The sequence below is a fragment of the Phaeoacremonium minimum genome (genome assembly GCF_000392275.1).
Source record: "Phaeoacremonium minimum UCRPA7 unplaced genomic scaffold PA7_03_scaffold_301, whole genome shotgun sequence".
Lineage (NCBI taxonomy): Eukaryota > Fungi > Ascomycota > Sordariomycetes > Togniniales > Togniniaceae > Phaeoacremonium > Phaeoacremonium minimum.
This window is the reverse complement of record NW_006921206.1, coordinates 94092-120059: the sequence shown is the minus strand read 5'-3', so window position 1 is coordinate 120059 and position 25968 is coordinate 94092. Positions and strand designations below refer to the sequence as shown.

General features: G+C 48.2%; 7 protein-coding genes across 7 annotated transcripts; 2 read left to right on the top strand and 5 right to left on the bottom strand.

Annotated features, from left to right (window-relative positions):
* Positions 1–1310: 1310 nt before the first annotated feature.
* On the bottom strand, positions 1311–2806 carry UCRPA7_3993 (putative polyketide synthase protein; the record flags this gene model as incomplete). The annotated part of the gene is made up of 4 exons (XM_007916549.1): positions 1311–1325; positions 1542–1610; positions 1673–1766; positions 2184–2806. The coding sequence occupies 4 exons, from the start codon at positions 2804–2806 to the stop codon at positions 1311–1313; spliced, it is 801 nt and encodes a 266-aa protein (XP_007914740.1).
* Positions 2807–8654: 5848 nt separating this feature from the next.
* UCRPA7_3992 (putative ncs1 nucleoside transporter protein) lies at positions 8655–9556 on the bottom strand (the record flags this gene model as incomplete). The annotated part of the gene is made up of 6 exons (XM_007916539.1): positions 8655–8909; positions 8963–9074; positions 9134–9245; positions 9297–9380; positions 9433–9481; positions 9536–9556. The coding sequence occupies 6 exons, from the start codon at positions 9554–9556 to the stop codon at positions 8655–8657; spliced, it is 633 nt and encodes a 210-aa protein (XP_007914730.1).
* Positions 9557–12003: 2447 nt separating this feature from the next.
* UCRPA7_3991 (putative cytochrome p450 protein) lies at positions 12004–13598 on the top strand (the record flags this gene model as incomplete). Its single annotated transcript, XM_007916550.1, has 6 exons — positions 12004–12089; positions 12149–12656; positions 12710–12733; positions 12795–13179; positions 13235–13468; positions 13525–13598. 6 exons carry the CDS (start codon positions 12004–12006, stop codon positions 13596–13598), a joined length of 1311 nt encoding a protein of 436 aa, XP_007914741.1.
* A 3632-nt stretch (positions 13599–17230) lies between these two features.
* UCRPA7_3990 (putative nad dependent epimerase protein) lies at positions 17231–18677 on the top strand (the record flags this gene model as incomplete). The annotated part of the gene is made up of 5 exons (XM_007916552.1): positions 17231–17238; positions 17576–17658; positions 17736–17944; positions 18033–18116; positions 18636–18677. 5 exons carry the CDS (start codon positions 17231–17233, stop codon positions 18675–18677), a joined length of 426 nt encoding a protein of 141 aa, XP_007914743.1.
* A 450-nt stretch (positions 18678–19127) lies between these two features.
* On the bottom strand, positions 19128–19727 carry UCRPA7_3989 (putative nad dependent epimerase protein; the record flags this gene model as incomplete). The annotated part of the gene is made up of 1 exon (XM_007916540.1): positions 19128–19727. The coding sequence occupies one exon, from the start codon at positions 19725–19727 to the stop codon at positions 19128–19130; it is 600 nt and encodes a 199-aa protein (XP_007914731.1).
* A 688-nt stretch (positions 19728–20415) lies between these two features.
* Positions 20416–21249, bottom strand: UCRPA7_3988 (putative chaperone protein; the record flags this gene model as incomplete). The annotated part of the gene is made up of 1 exon (XM_007916531.1): positions 20416–21249. One exon carries the CDS (start codon positions 21247–21249, stop codon positions 20416–20418), a length of 834 nt encoding a protein of 277 aa, XP_007914722.1.
* Positions 21250–22776: 1527 nt separating this feature from the next.
* UCRPA7_3987 (hypothetical protein) lies at positions 22777–23763 on the bottom strand (the record flags this gene model as incomplete). The annotated part of the gene is made up of 1 exon (XM_007916533.1): positions 22777–23763. One exon carries the CDS (start codon positions 23761–23763, stop codon positions 22777–22779), a length of 987 nt encoding a protein of 328 aa, XP_007914724.1.
* Between the last annotated feature and the right edge of the window lie 2205 nt (positions 23764–25968).

The window sequence follows — 25968 nt, the reverse complement described above, 5'->3', positions numbered from 1 at the left end:
TTGCCTCTAATGGCAAACATGTGTGCTATTGTAAATTAACTTAAACAGAAGAGTTGCCTGAGGAGGCTAGTAAGCGGAAGGAACTTACGCGAATGATACCCACACTCGACTTGCAATGGTCGACACAGCACTTCTGGCCGCTTGTGCCTGATATCCTCCATTACTCGTTCTAGGACATCACTGTCTCCCGATAGGGAGACATTGGATGGAGAGTTTTCGCAGCCAACAATGACGCCCGTTCGTAAATAAGGCTCGACCTCCTCTCTTCCCATGCCAACTGCCGCCATGCCACCCCGATGAGCAGCCTTCAAGGGCGGCGTGATCTGGCCACGATGGTAGGCAAGAATCATGGCATCCTTTGCGGTTATGACATTGGCAGCATACCCGGCGCCAGTCTCACCAGACGAGTGTCCAACGACGGCTGCTGGTCCTACACGGCAGGACCGTAGAAGGTCGACAAGTATTATCTGTATTGCTGCAAGACACGGCTGCGAAAACTCGGCTTCATAAAGTTGACTTTTCTCTTGCGGGGCAAACAGCGCATCTGTAGTCGGATTAAAACACAGAACTGGCATAAAGGAACATTAGGATCATCAAATGATCCTACCTTTGAGTGTCCAAGTTGGGGGCTTTGGCAAATCGTCGAGAATGTTTTGTAATTCTTTCAAGCGCTGACCTGCTAAAGGCACTTTTTCTATAAGCTCTTTGCCCATTCGAGCCCACTGGGCCCCCTGTCCTGTAAATACCCATATCAACTGCGGGACATCGGTTGGAACCTTATTGACGATTGGAGCATCACCTGCTTCAACGGGGTTGCTGATGATGGAAAATGCGCGAAAGCAATGCGACTCTCGTCTCACTGACAGGGAATAAGCCAGGTCGCACAGGCTCTGGGGATTCTTTAATAGGTATGAATTTATGTGCTCCACTCGCTTGAGGAGCGAATGCTGGCTCTTGGCGGAAAAAGGTAGCAGGTATTGCCATCCTTCAGGCGGATTGCGAGGCAAATCCGAGCCATGTCCAGGAGCCGCGTTAACGGAGTTGCACGTGGATGACTCGAGGATAACCTTAAATTGACCGTCAGCAAGCGAAAATAATTGAAGCAAGCCTGGCATGATCTCCATGAAATTCCAGAAACAAAAACCTACATGAGCATTTGCGCCGCCGATGCCGAAGCTGTTGATAGACACTCGCTCCAAGCGACCAACAGGCCATGGAATCGCATTGGTGGGAACTGTGAGTTTTGCTTTCTTCCACGGTACTACATTGAGTGAACAGAGGCTCAAGGTTAGCCTTTCCAACGAAACGATCTAACCGATTGAGCGCTGGTGTTACGAATGTATTGAAACTTACTTCTTGGATTGGGAGTATTGAAGTTTATGTTAGGAGGAATCGTCCGGTTCTCTAGAGCAAGAACCATTTTGATAATACTCGAGAGGCCGGATGCACCTTCTCCGTGGCCGATATTTGGTTTCACCTGAAGAGAACTCTTAGCTTCGATACCGTCTAGTCTCAATCATCTAACACGTCCTAGCACGTACCGAACCTATATGAATGCCATGTTCTCCCCAAACGTTAGCGATTGCTTCGATCTCGATGGGATCTCCGACCTGTTCGCAAGTCAGTGTTTGCCAGCAGCGCATGTCAAGATACCTCGTCGTGTCATCCATACCGCTGTCCCTGTTCCATGACACTCTACCATGGCAACTGTCGAGAGATCCCCGATACCTGCTGCGTCGTATGCTCGTCTGATCAGCTTCTCATGGCTAGAAGGATTCGGAACTGTCAGCCCTGGCGTTTTTCCATCACCCGATATACAGGTGTTGCGAATGACGGCGCGAATTGGATCGTTGTCTCTGACGGCGTCGGACAGCTTCTTCACCAAGATTGCATTGACAGCCTCCCCACGGCCATACCCATCTGCATCCGCGTCAAAGGTTCTCGATGATCCAGAAGGAGAAAGAACTCCCTGCTCCGTCATCAAGGCCGTGTCACGGGGGTGAATGATAAGGTTAGTTCCACAAACCATGGCGGAGGTGCATTCCCCAGACCGGATGTCCTGACAAGCCATATGTAGAGCTGAGATCGATGAGGAGCAAGCTGTACGCAAGACAATGCTATGGTCAAGCTTAGCACGTTCGTTCCGTCGTGGTATAGGCTTTAGCCAGGTGAGGCCGACCTACCTTGGACCTTTGAGATCGAACTCGTACGAGACACGGTTTGCCAATATATAATCGCCATAGATGTCGGCACGGACAGGTTCCAGATTCAGGTTATCGTTTTGCTCAATTCTTTCCCAATCAGTGCCCATCGTGCCCACGTACACCCCAACCTCATCCCCTCGAAAGTCGCGTCTACCAGAGCTTTCGAAGGCCTCGTACACGACCTCTAGCAACAACCGCTGCTCCGGATCCATTGTCTCCGCCTCCTCCTTTGACATTGACCAGAAACTGGTATCAATATGGGCCGGGTTGTAGTCTCGCAAGAAGTTGCCCCAGCGGGTGCCAATATGCAGTGGCTGGCCAGGACCATACCACGCGTCGATGGCGTAACGATTCGCAGGGACTTCACAACGTCCGTTTCGTCCGTTCACCAAAAGGTCCCAGAAGCCACTGGCATCATGGACGCCGCCTGGAAGACGCATTCCCATTCCAATGATGGCGATTTGCTCGACGGTGCTACGGTCGATGTCGCCACCACGCCCGCCGAGGTCATTCCTGGCCGCTCCATCTGCATGGTCGTTGACGAACGGCTGGTCGTAGCCGCTAGCCGGCTGAAATGTCCCGTTGATATGTGCACGATCCATACTTCGGTGTCGGCCATTGTCTCTCATGGTTCGGTTGGCGTGTAGAACGCAATACTAATGACAGATCTTCCCAAGTCGGGGTGGAGAAATCTACAACCTTCGACGCAAAGAATAGCACCCTGGGGGCTGATACAAATACTCCCGAACGTTGTAATTTGTTGATCGTTTACGCAAACCATTTGACAATAAAACAATGTTACAGCTCTTTCGCCAGAACAATTGGCCTGTTCTTAGCGTTAGACCTTCTCATACACGCGCGCGGGATCGCAAATTGATCGATGCCCCGCGCATCGAGTCGAAGTCCCTGGACGATTTAGAGACCGGCCAGTGCTGAGATTGACCCTAGCCCTGCATGATAAACCCTGGTCCGAATTCGAGGTCTTAGGATCTACATGAGGACCTACTGGTAAGCGCTAATTTTACGTATCGACTGCAGAATTGCGACTGTTGTCGAGCCGCAGCGTGGAGGATGGGAAATCTTGTCCGATGAAGTATTGAGCTCGCATAAAAGACTGTGGGCTCGAGTCCGAGTGGCCCTGTGCTATTGGTTCGAAAATTTGACGTCAGGACGTTCGAAGGTTAGCCTGAGCGCTGTCGTGCTAAGTGCTTGACAAATATTGACCCAAGTTCGAACGAAGGATTCAACTAAAGATACCCTAAGTCCTTGCTCGAAACTCGTGATAGGAGCTTGGCCATGTTGCCTTGATGATCAGAATACGGCCAAATGATACTGGACAAATTGAGTTAACATTCAGATCAGTCGGGAGAATGAGGAATGGTCCACGATCTGGAGAAATAAAGAGACGCTTCATGCATACGCTACGGGCGTGCATAGCGATAGTGGATTTCTAACGACCCTACTCTGTTCCGCGCGTCTTGCATTGATAATCTTGAGATGACCACCGCACATCATGGCGGAACGTCCCCCAGCCGATCCCATCACATTCAACGCCCGCACACGTCCCAATGGTCTGGCTTGCGTCGAGCTTGATAGTGGCCTCCGGTGGACACACCATGAGCTTGACGCCGACGTCCAACGGGCAGTGACGGTGCTTGGTGATGTTGAAGGCGTACAGCCAGGCGATCGGGTCGCCGTGCTCGATTATAACAGTGTATATCAAATCATTCTTCAGCAAGCATTACTACGATTGAATGCTATATATGTACCAGTGAACTGGCGTCTATCACCGCCCGAGGTGGCAAGCATCTTAGCCGACTGCTCGCCGGTATTGTTCTACAGCCGCGACCCAATCGAAACACATATCTCCTGTTATCAGGCCAGAGACACCACCGATGGATATCAAACGAGGTGTCTTAGCTTTGGCTCCTTTATAAAGGCTCTTCATGCTGCACAATCTGCATCTCAGACTCGGCTGTCACCTGTTTCGCTGGACAAGCCCTGCACTATCCTTTACACTTCTGGGACTTCTGGGATACCCAAGGGAGTGATGTTAACGCCGCGATGCCTCTTTGCCACCGCAACAAACTATGCATACTTGGGCGAGGTTTCGACAGGCTGCATCTTTCTCTGCGACTGTCCCATGTATCATGTAATTGGGCTCGTCGTGCAGATCTGGGCGCCTCTCCTACGCGGCGGCACACTGCTCATCACCCCTGGATTCGACGCCGTACAGACCAACCGCCACTTGGCAGACCGAAATCTGGCGGTCACTCACTACTTCTGCGTTCCACAAATGGCGACGTTGTTGAGGTATGCAGAGAACTTTGCCCCGGAGAAGTGGACAACTCTGAAAGCGCTATTTACTGGAGGTGCACCGAACCCACCTTCAAATATTCTGTGGTGGCTGGATAGGGGGATCAAGATGGTCGACGGCTACGGGATGACAGAAGCGGCGACAACGGTGGGGATGCCCCTTGATGAGGATGTTATCCGTGTCAAAGCAGGATCGGCTGGGATGCGGGCACCCCAGAGCTCGGTGCAGATCACGGATGCTCGTACCGGGCGGTACATCTCAGATGGACAGGCGGGTGAGATCTTGATCAAGGGTCCACATGTAACACCAGGGTATTGGAATCGCCCCGAAGAGACGGCTAAAGCCTTTACGGAAGATGGATGGCTTCGTACCGGCGATATCGGCCGGGAGGACGAGGATGGATTTGTTTACATTCTGGACAGGAAGAAGGACATGTATATCACAGGCGGAGAAAATGTCTACTCGGCGGAAGTGGAAGCAGTGCTGATTGGGCATCCTTATGTGAGAGATGTAGCTGTCATTGGTGTGCCCAATGCCCAGTGGGGAGAGGCCGGACGAGCTCACATAGTTGTTCAGCCAGGGAAGAAACTGGAAGCTGAAGAGCTACAAGAGTATTGTAATGGACGCATAGCTCGGTACAAGATACCGAAAGAAGTGGAGATTGTCGATGTGCTGCCACGAACCTCATCGGGGAAAGTGCTGAAACACTTGTTGAGAGCTCGAGCCAGTGCGAGACCCCAAACGAATGGCACAGCCGAGGTATCGATGATCGGAAAGGACAAGATAAGTACGACTGGCCACGAGATTAACGTACAGCTTTAAAGTCTTGCTACGTACTTTCTGCATGCGATAATAATCTAACATTCTAGAACCTAACTTGCTGTCTATCCACAAGAATGTGTTTTCTACCAAGAACAGCTTATTGTCGTTTGGTCACCGATAGTTTGACATGTCATCCAGCATGAACTCATCGCCGTGCATAGTTGTAGGTGCCATCTGTAATCCTGACGAAAACGGATCGTCCCTCCTGTTCTGCAAGCCAAGCACACTATCAATCCATTCAGAACTCATATCATCTGCTGGCCGGAATACCTCAGTTCCAGCATTGGACGTAAAATTCAGAGAGCCGTCTAAATCAATACTAATATCTGTCGTATGTAGGTCAACGGCCGGATTAGCTACCAAGAACGATGAGAACTGGGCTTGTTGGGTGTATGGGCCCGGGGTTTGTGATGCTGCAGGTGGCACTTGGTGTAGTGAGAGATGCTTGCCCAGGAATAAAGAGTAGAGGTAATGAATATGCCGGTCATCTTCTGATTCCTCTTCGAGTAGAGAGGCCGTTGATTTGACAAGATCAAGGACAGTTGACTCCGTAAACAAGTGTCGGAATTCTGGTCCAATGAGCTTCAGCAAGAAGCATGCCGCATAGGCGACTGCAATGACGCAAGTATCAGTCGCGAATTTGAAAGTTCCACTCGGTGCCAGCTCCTTGTTGGCGACTTCTAGGGTGGTCACCGCACACTCGTAACAACGAGTAACGAATGATATCTGATCAACACGGTTGAAGCCGTCGATTGTGCAATGCTGAAGTCCGAAAGAAAGTGGTACAAGATTGTAAAACGATCGAAACAATCGAAGCTTTGAGAGATATAGGTCTAACGGCCCTTCTTGCCCGTGTTCGTGATAGAAGTCCCTAAGATTCTGTATCCATATCTGAGCCCATTCGTCTAAACGCCATTGTAAGTCTTTTACCACAACCACGTAGTTTAATCCTGATGAGACCCCAGTGACTGTGTCGTTGCAGGAATATATTACATCGAAGCAACGGTATAAAAGCCTAAGAAGCTGCGTCAGGGCTGAAATGAAAACATCGGACAAGATGCATTCAGGCCGGCGCCACCATTTGTCGACTTCACGAATTGAATATGTTTCTGGAGCCTGCGGTGGCTTGCCAGTCAACGCGCTCATTGATCGGTCCAGAAAAAAGACACAAAACCAGGTACGCTCTCTCGAGAGTATTTCACCCGTATAGATCTGTTTGATTGACGGATCCATGTTGTCTGAGTAGCGTAGAACAGTCTTACGATGCAGACCGATCTCGACGCCAACCCTAATATCAAGATCAGTGGACTGAATACTCTTAGCTAGCGGTACAGGGAAAGCGCACCTGATAGCAATCCCAGCATACAGATAGGCGTTATCTGTTTCGTAAGAGACCGATGGTTGAGACCAAGTTGCTAAAATAACAAAACCTTGCACAGTTGCTGTCGACTTGGCCGTTTGCATTGCTTCCAATCCTGATCTCCGGGCATGTTGTAGAAGCACATTATAGAGTATGCCTTTCTTGTAGAATCTCGCTGATACAGCACAAACTGCTTGTGTTAATATTGAGTGAAGATGAGATGAGAGATATACATACTGGACATGAACAGGAATGGCGACCGAAGGCTGCAAGACTGTGGAGTTGCCGACTTTCGGTCCAGCAATCCAAGCTGAGGATTTAGCTTTTGGAAATATCTACAAAGATCAGATTCTGTCAAGGTCTGGACGAGTATAGGAATATCTTACATTCTGAATAGCTCTTCGGCCTAGGTGAAGACCTGATTAGCTTTGTGTCACATCGCAGCGGGTGTACCTTTCTTACCTGGGTGTCGGTAATAACCTGATCAGCGAGAATGCTGGGCCTGGCCTTGATATTCCCCTGAGGTATAAGTTCTGATACTGGGGTAAGCAATGTATGCTGGTAGAGTAGTAACGAACTTACGTTGTCGAATATCGCCATGGAAGTATCTGGTATTTGCAACACCTAGCACTTGGGATGGTCCCCAACGACGAGTTGAACCATTGGGAGATGGCGAACGGTTTGGAGGTTGAGAGTCTGAAGAACTAGATTCAATTTGCCGACTCGCTCTGTCTCAGGCTTGTCAGCAAAAACTTTGATACTAGGGTGGGCTGATGGTATCATACTCGGCTAGTACTCCAAGGGGAAATAATGCACTGTCAACTTTGAAATGTACCGGGTTATGAACATCAACAATCTCTGACAAGGCATTTGATTGAGCTGCCGAGTTTTCACTTGAGTAACTGTGTGACGGAGATGGACCGAGTGGCGAGCGAGGCAAACCTCTTTCAATGCTTTGATCTCGAAAGGTGACTGTTGGCGACCGTCGTCCTGATTGCTGCTTCGGTTTGTCGAGTTTTTGTTGCCTAGTAGCTCGACTCCATTTGCCACGATTTGATCCAAGCCAAACACACTATATCTGTTTGTAAGTGGTGGCTGATAAGACTGTGGTTGCGGGAATCTCACCTCTTTATTTTTCTTCTGACATTCACGACATGTATTGGAGTCATCTGAGACGACACATTTCGCCTTGCCCTGCGCATATTATGTCAAAATTAAGACGATAATATACCGCATTGGTCTTTGCATACCTTTCTACACTATCGACATCCGTTAGCACTGCCTAACAAGAAGGGCGCATTTGTAAACTTACACTTGCGCATGCGAGGGCGGCTCGTTTTGCTGAGCGAGCAGTGCTCGAATCGGGACTCCCTATCATCGGAGCTGAATTTGGCCTTTGATACGGACCGTCATGAAGCTGTGATGATCCACGAGAACACTGAAAGGAGTCGAGGTTAGGGTCCAAAATTGCAGGCTTGTTGCACCACCGTTTCTGTACGCCGGTAGCCCTTGTAGTGCAGATGAATTTCGTCAGTGGAAGGTCGCGGGGGAAAGTGGGCAAGAGTAGGCAAATCTGCTCGTGCAGAAAGGCGATTACATATTGGTCTAGTGCTATCTCAATTGCCGCTAGTGCTCCTCGGTGCTCTCAGTCCGGTCCATTAGCCCGGTTGTTATCAGTTATAGCGATGTCACACTTCACAAATAGTGGATCCAAATCAGAGATAGCAGAGCAAGGAGTAAGTATTACGGCAGTGGCTACGAGCGTACGACTAAAATTCCATAAGGGTAGATGGTACATCCAATAACCCAATTATCAGCTATCTTGCTCTCTACCTATAGACCGTTTCACTCCAATTACTGTTCTTGATATCAGATTGATATAATTACATCTTCTTACTCGATTCGGAAGCATGAGGTCACGTATCGCTAGCACGATGATGAGCAGTGTTCATTACGCACTGCGAGCATCCTGGACCTCAGCGTTGGCCAACTTAGGGGGCACTGACTCTCCGTCGCCTGAGTCACTCCCACCTGCCTCAATGTCCTCAGGATGGACTCCCACGAGTATCCCAAACGGGGTCTTCTCACCGGGTGCGAATGTACCGTAGATATCACGCTCATCGACCTTACCGAGTTCTTTTGGCGGAAAGAAATAGCTAATAGCATAATGTACAGCTCCGGTGCCAAAGTAACCTAATGGGTAACACTGAAGCAAAATATTAGTTTCAGAGCGGTAGTTGGCTAGAAGTCAAGACTTACCATATAGAACAACTGACTCCAACCCTCTGAGACATGGATCGAAGGTGTAATATTGTGGATATAACCCGGCAGGAAAGGAAAGAATCCAATACAGAAGCTGACAAGAGTTCGTCTATACTCTTTGTTAGCCAGCGTACAGTACGGTGGTCACTTCTAAAGCCTTTGACTTACATGCTCAAGCCGTGAAAGTACCAGTATGATGATGATGAGTTCGGAGTATAAAGATCTTGGAGGGAAAGACGCTGCCGGCGAATAACATAGTATTCACAGTGCAAAATACCCGCTGTAACGCTGATCAGTGTGGGATGCTAACATGGAAGGGTATTTTGCTTACTGAGAGGTGCCAAGAAGATGGCATAAGAGCCCATGACAGACAGAAATTTGCTATCGGTATTGGAAAGTATCCACGGCTGCATCGCTATTGTCATGTCAGTGACAGCTGAAAGCATTTCTCAAAAGGGGTCACGTACCAATACCGATTATTATGACAATATAGCCACCACGACGGATGTTAATGAACTGCCCGAACATTAGAATAAGTGAGAAGAAAAAGTGATGCTCATAATAGTATACCTTTGGCAAAAGCCCAGACATGTCAACTAATGAACCGGACACGTTAGCAAAGTCCGTTCTGCAATAAAAACGAAATACTTACTACCACCAGCAATACTACTGCCAGACACTGTAATTAGGACCTGTGACATAAGAATTGGCACCGAGGCAAAGAAAACCGCGGCACGTGCAGCCGATGATTCGTGTTCTTGGATGGCAGTGAGCAACAATGGCTGATTCCTGTTGCAGATTGGGTTAGCAGGCCATCTTGAAAAAAATCTAATCGAAAGCTACACGTACCAGACAAGACCTGCGTCAGGATAAATTGTAGCGCAACAAGAGGCGGCAATGATCCCCATGATGCCCTGAACGTTGATTATTGATCAGTAACTTGAAGTAAAAGGTAAGGGTGAGTGATAGATCCTTACCGAGATCATATCAGCCAACCCCATTCCTAGACCTTGAGGGTATCGCTGACATGCGGGGCGCTTCGCGTAACGTCCCCAATCGGCAAAGCCAAGAATTCCGGTCGACTGACTGGCAATGACCGTGGTGATGCCATGGATGAAAGCCCAGCCAAATTTAGATCCTCTTGCGGGTTCAACTCCAGTGAGGGTTTGTGTGTCCTTGAAAAGAACACCTGCGCCTCCAGCTCTGTGTGAGAACCACCCAACGAGAGCTAAAGCGGTGACCAGATTGACGGCTGCAGTTGCCACAGACGGCCAATGGAACTTTTCCGGCTTGACCATCACCCCCGCTAGGCAAATTAACACGAAGATGAACCAAGCCACGAAGTCACCAGTTACCATAGGTACTGAGTCGGGAAAGGTGTTATGAATATTGTAGAAGGAAGGCCAAATCGCTCCGATTGTTGTTCGGACGCCTGCAGAAAAAAAGTTATTAGAGAGCAATGTCGTGTAATGAAATAAGGTGAGGTACTTACACATCATGCCCAACCAAGACTCGGTAGCCCACCAGACACAGTTCAGCACCACTCGGTTCAATGCAGGAAAGAATGCGCCGCGCATGCCCCAGGTGAATCGCGATGCAACTGGAAAGCCAATGTGCCACTTTCCGCCACTACATCAAGGATTAGGGCACTGCCATCATTGATTCAAGGCTGAAGAGCAGGTGACATACATCTGAGAACCCAACATGGTCAATATACCAACGCAGGTGTAGCCAATAATTATATCCAAGATGGCTTGCCACGCGTTCTGCAATGGTCAGTTTTGAATTGCAGAAGAGACTTCAGCCAGCGGCTCACCAAACCGAGCCCAAGCAGAGAGGCTCCAGTGGACCATGTAACAATGATAATGCCAACTCCACTCTGGTAGCTGAAGTATGTCCAACCGGTCCAGGTACGCCTGTGAGGGGGCATTGGCCGAATCTAAGGTTGTCAACAGGGTTTTAACAAGTCTTCCCAGACATACATACATCTTCGTTGTACCACATAGAAACATGGTTTCCATGCTCATCTCTCAGTGCCACCTTGTCAACCACGTTCTTCAGAGTCTCCATTGTCGATAAACGCTTCAGATATCCCTTCTGGTGTTCGAATTGATGGGGCTTTGCAAGTGAGTATCTAAAGAATCGTGGGAACATCAAGGCTGGCTCGCGCACATCGGGTCTTTATCCAAAGAATCGCAACCAGCCCTCCCATGCCTAGTTCTACAAGTCCTTGATCGTTATCTCAAGTCCATCACCCATGAAGCCGCAGAAGTGCCATGCCCTACGTATGCAGTGTTGTGAGTAGGATGCAGATCATTGGTTTTCTTACTAGCAAGATAAGAACACCTCCTATAGGCCCACATCGATATCAGTGGCTGAATCGTAACCAATCACACTCTTTGGCGATATCCAAAAACGATAATCGGTAGTACCCAAGACACCGGACGGCTAAGAGGTGGATCTTCCCGAGTCAAGGCAGCGCACTATGATAGGCTGTCAGTGCTCATCTGGTCCACACAATGGCATCTCCAGGTGTTTGTATGAAGCCGGCAAGATGCCGTTATAAGCCGTGTTAGAATTGTGCCTCAGGCCAGAATTCTCGAAGGAAAGGTAGAAGGCAATATTTCACTTGACATATGGCAGCAAGTATCTATTCGCCAAATGTCTTTGACAGACGGCAAGATCTCCTATCCTTTTGTCAATTACACGCTGGTCAAAATGGCATTTCTGACTACAGAGATTTTGAACAGTGAGGCTTTTCGGCGTGCCGCAGTGGTGCTGCTGGCTACTGTGGCAGTATCAGCCGTACTTCGCATTGTTACGACATTCATTCACACAACAAATTACAAAGAATTCTGTAGTTCACCCTGTTCATATATTACTTGAAAACGTGCTAATTATTATGTTGTTAAATATCAGACCGCAATCATAACGAATTTTACAAACGCTCGCCGAGCTTGAAACATCGTGTTTTGTACATGCGACTGCCAGTGCCATGGGCAAGCGAAACAACATACTACCTATTGGACCATGAACCAATGCGAAAACTGTTCGCCCGTTCTCCTATGCTCGACGCATTTGCTCTCGCTCGCCGACTTCATTACAAAGTTTGGGGTGTCCCGCCGTGAGTGTTGATGAACCTGCATTGTATGCCGTAGGGAGTGGTACACTAACATGTAGAAGACTTGCATACAAGGAGACGCTTCGCGAAGCAGCAAAGCAAATCCACAGAGAGCTATCCGCAAAGAATCTTGGACCGGTCTCAAAGACGTTTGAGACCACGCTTTTGAAGGATATCGCTGTGCTTCGGACAGAAATCGGCACAAAAGGTCGACTGGTTCCCTTTCACTCAACATTCTACCGACTTGCATATGCAGGAAATCTCAAGGCTATCTATGGACCAGATCTGCCTGTCAGAGAAACGCGTGTCGCTCTCCAGAACTTTGCTGTGAATCTTCGAGCTCTGAACACCACTCCCTCTCTGCCACTGCTGCCAACAGAGTGGTGGAATAAAATCATCCCCTCCGCTCGGAAAGGCGCCAAGGCCAGGGACCAGGTCACAAATGCATTGATCCAGTGGCAAAAGAGCGGTGGATTGGAAACATGCTCTCAAACATGGAGAAACATGATGCAAGTTGTCATTGATCAGAATGTCGACATTGTTCACGCTAATCGATGGGTAAACATGGTTGTGAGTTTAGTACCTTTATTTTCACCTTGTATTCATCTCTGACATACGCACAGTTGTTCGGCTTCCAAGGCAATACAGTGAGTAACCCTGTGATAATCTGTAAATAAGCACATGCCATTATGCTAACGCAAGGTGTAGGGTGAACAACCAGGCTGGGCATTTCTCTATCTCTTTCAATCACCAAAGCTCTGGGCCGCAATCAAGGCCGAAGTTGACGCCTTGCCAGCCGATTCTCTTGTGGGCACGGACTTCAGGCGCGAGACACCATTGTTGTATTCTGCCATTCACGAAACGCTGCGTCTGTCGACTGCTGTCTTTGCAGGACGAACAGCTACTGAAGATGTTAAGCTCCAGGGGTGCGATACTGTTTTCCCTAAAGGATCTCTTATCAGGATCATGAGCCGTGCGTCGTCGTTTGACCCGGCCATCTGGGGCGACAATGCGGATTGTTTCCAAGGTGACAGGTTCTTGAAAAATGAAACACTCTACCGAGAGGAGCTTTTCTTCGGGGGCGGCGTATCTGGTACGTGATTGACGATGATGCTACTCTCGATATATCTAAGTTAATGGTTAATCAGCTTGTCCCGGACGCCATTTTGCCATGGCTGAGTTGGAACTTCTCATGTCTCATCTCATCAGAAACTTCGACTTTGACGAGTCTAGTCTCTGTATGCACGAGAAACTTTCTCCGGAAGCAGATGACCTAGAACTAGGAAACCGCATCGAAAACCCAGAGCACACCTGCGACATCATTGACTTAGACGGAACACGTAGGAAGGGTGTTTATCCTGGAGTTGCCGATATCGAGAACTGTGAGTTCTCTCGAGTATAACCCATTCTCATTTTGTTCTAACCATCTTTATTATAGGCATGGAGAGTGTAAGCGGGTCACTATATCCTTTGCAGGAGTCTACGTGTTACTTGAAAGTTCGCGAATGGTAAACAGCTTTTGGGCCGAACAGCGTTGGCTACTTCAATCGCACCAATGTAAATACCACGAGCAATCAAAGGGGGGAGAAAGCATGGCAGGCTATTCAAAAATGGGTGTATAAAGAACTATCGTCATGATCCAAATATTTTTAAGTACTATAACCTGGGTTTGTTTCAAATAACAATATCTAAATATGAATGCAAAAGCCCGTACACATTGCAACCTCTAATTGCTTGTAGTCAGGCAATCACATTTTAAAATTGTCCAATGACTGACAGATTAGTTAGGTAAGTTGATCCACCTACAAGAAGATAAGTATCCGAGACTAATGATGCTGGGCCACGGCTTCTTGATCTGCAATAGGCCGTACCAATTCTTCGGGAACGGGGTTAGTACAGGAACAAGTTGCCACTCAAGATAAGTTCAACATTTGCTTATTGGATTCATCTCCTCAGCAATGCTCCGTAACCAGGAGTAACTCGCCATTATGTCTCTACCTGAAGCACTTGCTATCAAATGCCAAGATAAGAAAGCTGAACAGCACTCAAAGATACCTACACAATGGCTTATAGATCAGCCACCACAAGATGTGCTAAACGTGTTGTCTTTGCCAACCAGCTATGGAATTTTGACACCACTAGAAGAAGAAATCACGGAATTAGATGATGTCGATGAACTCCTCTTAAAGCTTGCTCATGGCGTGTGGTCTGCAGTGGCTGTTACAACAGCGTACTGCAAGAGAGCAATCATCGCTCATCAATTGGTAAGTAGACTTCTATAACAATAAATTTGACTTCTCTGACCTACAGACAAATTGTCTTACCGAGTTCTGGATCAATGATGCCCTCTCCCGCGCGCAAGAGCTCGACGATGCCCTGGTGAAGAGTGGACCTGTCGGACCGCTCCACGGCCTCCCAATCTCACTAAAAGATCAGTACGCATTTTCATTTCATGGTTTCACGACCGAATAGCCAAGATTACTGACCATTTGAAGATTCGACGTCGCAGATAGAGAAAACAATATGGGCCTTGCGAGCTGGCTAGGTAGGATCTGTAAGCACGACGCCGCGCTTGTATCAATCTTACGGCAAGCTGGCGCCGTGATATATACCCGTAAGAACAGCAATCCTTTCTGATATTGCGCATAGTTTGGACCGAAGCTAATTCCGTCAGGTACAAATGTGCCCATGACCATCATGATGCCTGAGACGGTGAGACAATAGGGACTTTACTTCGACCACATCAGATAAAGCTAACTTGAAGCAGATAAACCAGTAAGGTGACACATTTTTGTGCATTTAATACCTTCTCTGACAAAGAGATACAGTGTTTATGGTCGCACAGTCAATCCTCGAAACAGAACATTGACCTGCGGTGGTAGTAGTGGTGGAGAAGCAGCTCTGTTGGCTTTGAAAGGCAGCCCACTTGGTGTCGGGACTGACGTGAGTGTTTTCAAAGTTGGCTTTAGATTCACTATTACCTTTCCTGACAATGCGTTTATGGTATAGTTGGGAGGGTCGATCCGCAACCCAGCGTCACTGAACGCACTCTATGGTCTCCGACCCACGATGCGCCGTATGCCTTACTGGGGTGCATCCAACACACTACTTGGGCAAGAATCAATAGAGAGCTCAATTGGCCCACTGAGCAGGACACTCTCCGGATGCAAAACTTTGTTCAAAGCGGTAATCGATGGCGAACCTTGGAATCTAGATCCTAAAGCCGTCGAAATTCCATGGAGAGAAAACATGTACCAGCTGGAACACAAAGGAGCACCAAACGCGAGGATGTGTTTTGGATACTTCGATGACGACGGAGTTGTAAGATGCCAGCCACCGGTAAGAAGAGCTATGAGGGAGACCATAGAAGCTTTAAAAGAAGCTGGACATGAAGGTATGTAACCCAAGGCTGTTTCTATTTCCTTCGGATTAATCGATGTTCATAGTAATCCCGTGGAACCCGCTTGATCATGGGTATGCCATATCCATCTTACAACGCACATTTGCCTCAGATAGTGGCGAGGAATTCAAACGCCTGTTCAGTGAATCCGGCGAGGTGAGGCTTGCCACTCATGATTCTTCTTACAAGTACTATTATTGATGTGAAAACAGCCCCTGCTTCCAGGAATAGATGATGTTTCGGCGTTTCCTCCTATCACTGTCAATGCTTACTGGCAGCTTTGTTTAGAACGCGAGAGTTATGTTTGTGCTTCTTGAGTCTCCTTTGACTTACAGCTGTACTAACTTCAATCAGCGCAAGCGTTACCTTGATGAGTTGCGAGCAACCGTCAGTCAGACAACAACAGGCCGGCCGCTTGATGGAATCATATGTCCGGTGGCACCGTTTCCTGCTCCTCCACATGGTCAATACGTCTATGCTGGTTACACTTGTGTCTGGAATGTACTAGATCTTCCTAGTGTCGCCATTCCTGTGACGATGGTCGACCAAAACATTGACGTCCCAGATCAAGACTACAAGCCGCGTAGCGAAACAGACAGAATAGTGTACACGATGTATGATGGACCAGGCAAATTTCAAGATGCTCCTGTCGGGATTCAGGTTGTCGGGAAAAGATGGAGAGAAGAAGAGTGTCTAGGGCTTGCCCGTGTTGTGGATGACGCATTGAAGGCAAAGGCACTATAGCAGGGTCCACGCACCATCAGCGTAGTACCTATTACAGACAATATATCAATGTACTAGATGATGCTGGAGACCAGTCACTTAATGGCAAAGAATGCATGCGTCTAACTTGAGGTAGCACGCTCATTTTTGCCGTTCGTTAGTAGCTGTGACTAACTAGACCAACTTATTTCACCATCACTGAATGCATTGCCTTTTCGCTTGCAGGCCTATCCAATGCAATAGAGGCTGACCGTTTGTTTAGGATGTATTGAAGAGATGTCTCCGAGCGACTGTGTCAATGTAATTGATTAGCTTCAGATAACACACAACAATATACGCTAAGGAATGGGCTAGCCCCTATCCACTTCCAAAGCCTTCTCAGCATTCCCGGACCGGCTTCACGAACCCGCAGATCAGGATCATGGCCGTGCCGAGAGGGCGGCGAATCATGAGTAACTGGATCCACCTTGAGCATCAATCACATTTACAAGCCAATCGGTTGGATTTTCCGGCAATCAGAAGATGCCGTGATTCTATGCATTCCTTCCGCTCGATACAACAGTCTAAGATACGGTGCAACAGCTGGGTAGTTTGCGGACCTGCACACTATAGTATCTTTTTAGATTCAAAATTCAGACTGGGATTTTATCTGTGTTTGTCGCATGCCTTCTCTTTTCACGACATTAAAGCTGGTTCAGAGTTGATAAGCATAGTTTAGTAACAAGTCGTCATGCCTCTGCAAACACCCACACCCACAGTGCTCGTCACCGGCACCACAGGGCCTCTCGGCGTTAGTATTCGTGGACAATTCAATTATTCTCATAGCTTTACTGACAAAAGAAAGGAGAGCAGACAGCTATTGCTCTTGATGTTGCTCGTGCCGGCTTTCTGCTCCGTGGGACAAGTAGATCTTCGCAACGAGCTGCAGACTGGAGCGCCAAGTATCCAGAGGTTCAGATAGAGTGGACCATTATTGAAGATCATGCAGCAGCAAATATTGAAGCGAAAACGGGTCCGTACGATGGAGCGGTACGTGGGTGTGGTGCCGTGATTCACGTTGCTGGACCCTACACGCTTTCACATGCCGTAAGTCAAACAACCAGTGAAGGAAACTATCGCCTGAGAAAAGTACGGTAAATCTTACATTGAAATTGAACATCCAGACCGGAGAAGACATCATGATTCCGCAAACGCGTGGCGTTCAAAATATTCTTTCGGCTTGCGCAAGAGAGTCAAGCGTTAAGCGTTTGGTATACACGAGCACCGTCGCAGCAGTCAACGACGATCCGCATCTGGGTACAGGGCTAGGCAAGGTGTATGTACAATTGCTTTCATGAGCGCAAACTATGCTGACATATGATCTCAGGTACACCGAGAAGGATTGGAATCCCACAACTTGGGAGAAGGGTGCGAGTGCCACGGGTCAGCATATGGCAGTGACGAGTTACTGTAAGTCGAATTCATTTCAGGTGTTCAAGGTTTATACATCGAAGTCGAAGATGAGATCTCAGCTAAATGGACCACAGGTGCCGGCAAGACTATTGCTGAGAAGCTTGCTTGGGACTTCATGAAGGAGCAGAAGCCCGCATTCGATCTAGTTGTTCTATGCCCAGGAACCGTTTATGGAAAACCAATGCAAGTCTTAAACAGCCTGGAGGATCTTGATGCTGCAAGTGCCAGGTTGTGGAGTCATATCACCCATGCAAAAGACATCATCCCGGGCGATCCAAGTCCGGTACGAGTACCCTTATTGAGCCCTAATTATCAATATTCATCGTCTCAGAGTGCATGGTGGCTTACATATTCTTTTCGTTTATCTTTAGGTATTTTCCAACATGCTGGACGTTGCTGAAGCACACCTGAAGGCGTTGACATGGCCCAAGTGTGGCGGTGAGCGATATATGATTGTAAGCTCGCTCGTCTATCTCGTCTTCGTCTCAGGGGCTGACAACGACACTGCGTTTGACAGGTCTCCGGCAGTTATTCTTATGCCAGGATTTTCGCACTTTTGCGAAAAAACTTCCCCGAACAGGCACACATGTTTCCTCAAATTGAAGATGAGGGATTGCCATTGCGGCCATCTTTTATCAATGACTGTAGCAAAGCTGAGCAGCAACTCGGTATGAGATGGAGAACACTGGAGGAGACAGTGGTGGAGGCCGCTAAAGTATTGTTCCAATTAAGCGTAGGCTCAAAATAAGCAGCTTAATGCGCCATACGTGCCAGTTAAGTATGACAAGATTGCTCCCCCATGTAAGTCCGCTAGCCAAATCGAGTCTCCTGAGAATAAGACTTCATCAACATCGGTCATCGTAATCGAGCTAGTTTCTGGAGAAAACCATTAAAGCTTTCGACAAAAAAAATTATGTTCTTATTTCAATGAAGCTCAATTGCGCACTCTACATTTTCTAAACAAGTCATTTCAGAGAAATGCTTCAAACACCCTGGCCGTGTCCAAAACAATCTGATCGAAGGGGATATACTTCAAGCCCATGACATTTGTAGTTTTACTGCCATCCCACGACACTTTTGCCGGGTATCTGTAGTCCGGAAAGTAACCCGTGCCTGGGTTGCCTTCCTGGATAATATCTTTTCGATCTGGATAGGCTTTGCGAAGAATGTCAGCCACGGCTTGTGGTGGTCCATATCCAGCGGAGCCAAGGTAACGCTCCCCGTTAGTAATGTCAGGATGATCAACGGCGAAGACAAACATGCGTCCGACATCACGCACGTCCACATAGCCAGGATAGGCCGTACCAAGCCCTGCATTTGCAAGGTCCTTCCCAGTCAGAACGTTCCATACAAACCTCGTTGTCTCGTTGATTTTCTCTGGAGATGATGGTGCGATGAGGGGCGGCCCAGCGACGAACCTAATAAAGACCTGTTCAGTAGAATGCTTCAATGGCTCTGAGACAGGATCACACAAACACAGGATTGATCGAAGTCATCGCGAAGGTAGGCTTCTTCTCGTCTCTGAATTGCCAGAACGCCTTCTCCGCCAGCGTCTTTTCAGCTGCATAGATTACGTTACCCGGCGCGTTTTTGCCGAGCTTCTGGAGTAAACCTTCGACCCAAGTGTTCCAGTCCTTCTCAGTATAATTATAGTCTTCCTCCCTAATTCCAATGATGGTGGCAATCGAGCTCATCAGCAAGACACTCTTAATGGATGGTTCTCGAATGGCAGAGTCCAATATACTAGTCGTGCCTTCGACAGCAGCCTTGATGACAGGGTCTGGGTCATCGAAGGATAAAGAAACGGGAGCAGCGAGGTGAGCAACTGCGTCCACTCCTTTCACAGCTTCATCAAATGCACCGGAAGCTGTGATGTCTGGCACCTCAACAACATCGAAGTTGTTATGATAATTTTCCAAAGCGCTGATCAAAGCCTTGACCGACGATGCGGAGCGCACGGTACCACGGACATGGTAGCCCGCTAGAAGAAAGGCTTCGATGACGCGACCGGCGATGTAGCCGTTTGCACCAGTGACGAGTACGGTCCCTTTGATATCGACTGACATTTTTAGAATAAAGATATGCGCAGAACAGTGTGGCCTTTCGAGTGAGGTGTGCGGTGAGCTAATCTTCAAGAAATGTCCAGCCTGGGCTATAGCCTACTTTATGTACACATATGATGGATCAATGTACCTTATGAATGTTTCTACATATTTATATTATCGATTTCCCATCTGTAGAGATGTCATCCTGGCCATCTAATCTTGAAATGATGATGCATTTGCAATTCTTGAACACTAGTCAGCAGCATGCTAGGTATGCTATGGTGCATCATCTAGGGCCAGCAAGCGCCTGCAGTAGTGAGGTCCAAAAGCACCGCATGCTTATCAATTAGCGCGTCTCGCACTTAATTGCCAATGGCATTTGATTAATGATCCCGCGGCTCCTCCTGACTCGCTGCGCTCCGCGTCCGATACAATCCATTCACATAACGTCAAAGCATTAACCTAAGCAGGTGATGTGCAAGAAACGAATCAACCTCGGTATCAAATAACAGTTCTGATAATATTCTGCGCAGTTCTCAAGGCATGGCGTTCGATTGCGTTGCACAATCCCGAGTATCATGATGATATGATGAGAGGCGCGTGCCATGCTGACTCACAAAGCACATAATTACCTGATGCGGAATAAGGCTAGATTTCGGCTATATTTGCCAAGCATTGGCTTTCGAATTGAACAATTGATTAGCTTTAATCATGAGTTGATGACTTCGCTCATCTCTTCCGCCCACTTCGCTATGTCGATATCCAGCTCCAGCAGTATATTAGGTGGCAGAGGGCTTGAGCAGATCTCGATCTTGGCTGCCAGGTCTTGCAACGGCCGTAGGTGAATGATGAGATTGCCCACAATCCTCGAGGTCTCTCTGATTTTTTGCACCATTTCCATGTCGTTCCTGGCCTTCCAAGTCTCTAGCGAATGTGTTGCCATGAATCCTCGCAAGTCCCGCACTCGCTTCCCCAACTCGATAGTGTTGTTCTGGCTTCTCCAGATGTTATAGCCTGTTTGAGATTCTGGATCCAGGCTGTCAATTTTGAGACGCTTTGCAATATCATCTATCGTAGATCTCATCACTGTGATAGAGGTAGTTATCTTGTCAAGACCGTCCTTGGCTTCCAAGTACCGCATGCCATCTACTCGGTCGGTGAGAGGAGACGGGATGGGCTCTGGCTCGTTCTTGGACTTCTTAGACTTTTTGGCCTTCTTGTGGGAACTTCCAAAGTTAGGTGTGTTAGGGTGTTTCCTGGCCATCGTTGCCCAGAAGTCATTATGCTCATCGACCCGCTCAAATTTGGATTTTCGCACTCTGTATTGGTCATCGTAGTCTGCCCTGGTGTTTTCATCTTTCAAAACTTCATATGCATCTCTAATGAGAACAAATCTTGCGTGCGCATCTTGCGTGCCTCCATTCTTATCTGGATGATATCGGAGGCTCAGCTTATGGTACGCAGCCTTGATTTCTTGCGCTGAGGCGAATTGGCTAATACCGAGAGCCTCATAGTGGTCGACAAAGTGTCCGGTATCGGGCATCCCACGGCCGAGATCATTGGGGTGCGTTGCTGGAAGATCGGAAGGCCTGAATGCTAGGTCGAGGGCTTCGTCTTCAGTCTGCTGTGATTTTGCTCTTTAAAGCCACTTTATTCCACTTTGCCCTAATTCTGCTGCAGATAACGCGGATTATGCTGAGTAATGGTACCTTTACGTAATTGCTATACTCATCGATGCCCGGAATGCGCTCCCGTCCCGAACCATAACAATGGATTGATCCTGCAGAATGAAAACGTGAGCCAGGTCCCTTGTCTACAACTGGCTTGGCAGCTGACTTATACTGTAGAAAATGTAATCTTTTGCAAAATTCACTTCTTATGGGAGTTGGCATATCTGCCTGGCGCTGTTTTCCAGGTACTGCTGAGCTTCAACATGCTAGAGTCACCTGCCTGCATGTGCTGGGACGTGGGAAAGGAGTTGGCGACATCTTGTAGGGCTGACAGTCGTTGCCGATCTGTGGTATTGATGCATTCTTTCTAAAATAAAAAGCATACTTTCAATTGATCCTTGTCTTTGGTAATATTTGGCGAGATGCTCAAAGTCATAGTAAAGCACAGAGTAACACAACGCAGAGTCAGTTTAATGTAATTGATAGAGCGACTAGGATTCGGGGACGGGACTCTGGAGTGGGGGATTCAAGCGCGTGAAATTCAGGCGGGTGGGATTAGCGAGGGGATTCAGGCGTGTGAGGGGTGCAGAGGGCCTGAGATTCAGGCGGCACCGCGCCTAGATAAGGTAATACAGAAGCAGTTCGCACACCAAAACCCAAGTCAATAACTTGCCCAAGGCAACATCGCAAGCGCCCCGCACCCATCTTCATTCATTTGCACCTCAGATCGCTCATACAAGGAATTCAATCTCAAGTAAAGTAACGTAGTGCTCCTGCTTGTACTCACACATATACCCATTAACTCATGTACCTACATGCGAACCTGCCGTGTTACTCTGCATGCCCCTCATCTTCCTCGTACAGCTAATTTATGACCGCCATCATTGACATCGACCAGGTAGACGATATAGATTGAGGTTGAGCAGGTATGCAGATGAAAGAGACACCTCCACTTCCTGATCTCAGCAAATGGCGACAGTGTCTACGGTCAACCTGGATTTTGGAGCTCTAGGTCAATTCAAGCAACTTTGAAGGTCCCAGCTACATAGGTCGTGAATGGATCTTAGCATCTATTTAAGTCGTGGCAAAATATTCTGATCAGCAACACCTTTCAAAAATATCACAAGGATCGATGTTTCTCTTTCTACGCGAGGAGATATTATTTCGACGACTCAAATCTCTCGTCTTTATTATTTTCTTTCCCTATCCAAGTTTGACACTTCTCGCGGGCTCTAGGGGCCCTGATGAGAACCGCACCACATGAGCATCATCAGGTCAGAACCCCCTAGTGAGTTTAAAATGTCAACTATCTAAAAGCAAAGCATACCAAAAGAAAGGAAAAAAAAAAGGGGGGGGGAAATCTTTTACTCCTTATGAAATTACGTGCCTGACTCGCAGAATCAAGGATAACCGCAAGCACCATTGGGGTCGGTGCTTACAGTCAGTCGAAAAACGCGGAGCACCATATGGGCAATGCTTTCGCCGCCACGACGGATCTGCATGATGAACGAGTTCGGATTGCCTGCTATCCCGCGCTGATCAATGGCAAAGCGGGCGAGCGGATTGATCTCGTTCTCGTGGAGCTGGCGCAGGTTGTGATTGTTGTGGGCGACAAGCTCCATCTCGATCATGATGCCACCGGGCGCAAGGTATCCAGCCGGCCGGACGTCGCCGGGCTCTCCGGTGGTGCCTCGCCATGCCTCGACGAGCCTCTCTTGCGCGTACTCTTGCTGGTCACGCGGCGTCCACTCCCCTTCACCCCATCCTGCGCGGATATTGACCGACAATCCGTCCGTGTTGGGAACGTCGACCGAGTCGAAGCTGGAGTACTCTAGCTCGACGCGGGGCCAGATCAATTCCTCGTCATCTCCACCATTGCCGCCGCCCTCGGTCTCGTTTCCGCCAGCCCTTTGGCCTTCTGCAACTCCTCGGCGTGCGGCCAGACTGCGTCTCTTGTTGCCCGGGTCCGGGGAGCCGGTTCTGGCCACCTGGACAAACGCCTTGCCGCCGTACCAGTAGTCGTCAATGGACACATACCCTGCTACAGTGCCGTCGTGTTTATGCCTGCCGTGAACGACTCTGGCAGCTGCCCAGACTGCCTGATAGTAGACGCTCTGAAAGGTCGCGAGAGAGGAATCACAGATGGAGATGGAGCAACTGCCAGACGAAGCAAGCTCGCTGCAGCCGTTTGAGATGGTTGGGACAATCTGGCCGAATTGGCTTTCGAGCTTGTTCGTGGCGTCTGCGCAGTCCTTGGTCGAGGCCCGCCAGTTGTCGACTCCCTGATAGCCGTTCTCGAGCCCCCACGATCTACAGTTGATTGTAAGCTCCTGGGCAGCTAGAAGACTGGCTTGGAGCACAAATCCGCAGAAAAGAAGTGCCAGCATCATGTCGATGGAAACAGTATTTTGAACAAAGACTTGTTTTCCCTGAGTTTTGTGTTTACGAGGCGGATAGATAGAGGAAATAAGGCTTGATTTTCTCGTTGATACTGGGGTGTTGTGGATAAATCAGAACGCCATCGAGATCGTGTCGCTTGTTGCATTATATACTCGGCCAGGTTCCCAGTATTCTTCGAACCAGTTCTGTTTTTGAACATCAGCTCATGTCAGCTCAAGGCTTCTGCGTCTCTCGGTCCGTTCATGAACTCCTCACAGGCAGCCATGATAGGAAAGTTGATGATGGTGCGGCTCATATTCGGACAACAGTTTGAATGCGACAAAACTAAATCTATGATTGTTCTATTAGGAGGTGGGATCCCAAATAGATCTCAATACCTCTAACAATAAGTGCGGGGTCACTCACCAATAGTTGTTAGCATGGTTGACAACTTTTTCAACACCCACCTAATCAGTAACATCCTCTTGTAATCCTGCAAGGCTGTGCAAGGGCAGATCTTGGAGTGATCTGTAGCGACGGGTACGTTAAAGCGAAGTGGGTTGTCAGGGATCCGAGTGAAGTCCGAGGTTGCACTGTAGACGCTATTTCCACTGCCAAGCGAGAGACTAGGGAGAGCATAGCCGCAGGCAGCACATTTATTAGATCTAAGATGCTCTATTGATGCACGTACAGTGATACAGTGACTAAAGGTAATGTACTATGATTTCATATGCCAAAAATGGAACCAAGACACCGGCTGATCTATCTCCAGTATTATTGCGAGGCTCGAATTATTCAATCCCTTCCAACAGGGTCCAACAGTTATACGGGCGTCACATGCTTCTCAGCGTCATGATACACGCCACAGATAGAATTGGAGAAACTTTGCTCGAACATGTGGAGGAGGTTTTACCTCAATACGGAAACATTTTGGATTGAAGAGATATAGTGCGAAGTGTCGCAGTACACAAGCGCAACTTCTGCGATCTGAGCGTATTTCTGGAGCCAGAATCGGATCTACATCTGTAGTGCTAAGCCTTTTAGATCTCTCAACCTGGCGAGAAGTGGCAGGGGGTGGAGTGCATTGATGGCATCGAGGAGGAGGCATCCGATGTCACAACTTTTGTTTTAACTAGACGTTGGCGCTTAACTATGGGAACAAAGAATTGACAGCTGGCATTGTTTTGGTATTAGCGAGTGCTTTGCCAGTTCAATCAATCCAAAGCAGTCGTCAGCATCGAACAAGTCCAGCCACTCGTAAAGTAATATATTTCATTATCCACCAAGGGATCGTGAAAATTTCAAGTCCTCCTCATACCCTCTTCGATATCCATTCGACTACCACCAAGTCCGAACCCATGTTCATGCTTCAGCCGCCACAGTGGCTCTGGATCCCTGCACAAACGCACAGTGTCCAAGTCCGAGCCGGCGATTGGTAGGTCACGCACAGTGGCAAGAGCCACTTGTCTTTCCTGGGTCGGATCGGCAAAGCAGACGATGGACTGTTGATAGATTTCATCAACCAATATCCTGTTCATCTCAGGGAGAGGCTCGAACATACCTGACGCAGATAATCCAGACAGTAAGCCCAATTATCAGGCTTCTCCCGATCCGCCTCGGGCTGCTTGCCCGAGACTACCTCTTGGATAGTAAACCGGAGAGTGGACAGGCACTGGAGCTGGTGAAACCTGTATCATGTCAGCGGGACGTGGCCCATAGCCTCGTAGTGTGCACCGACATTGCGATTGCTGCCATCTCGCCGTCAAGTTCAACCATGAAAGCCTTCGACCAATGCCAGGGCTCCCATAGATAATCTGTGTCCTTGCTCAGGCTAGCGTAGTTGGCATTGACAGTAGAGTTCTGTATCCGATGGAAGGGGTTTTCGTTATTTGATATAGATGATGATCTCAGAACTGGGTATTTTGCAATTGCCATGCCAAGTACGGCAAGAAGGATAAAATTGCAAACGATGGAAAGCAAGAAGAGTTTTAGCACATTGTGCTTTAGTCCTGAGTAAATACTTGTTTTGGTTTTGGGAACGTTTCCCTCGCTCACATCATCTATGCTGTCTCTAGATGAAATTTGCGAATATAGGGATTCCCTGGCCATGTATGCGCTATACGGCGAGAGCAATAAAGGAGGATATTGGAAGATGTTGATACTTGCGAGGACTCGCGGGTTTTGTGGAAAAGATGATCGTGGTCCAAATGTCT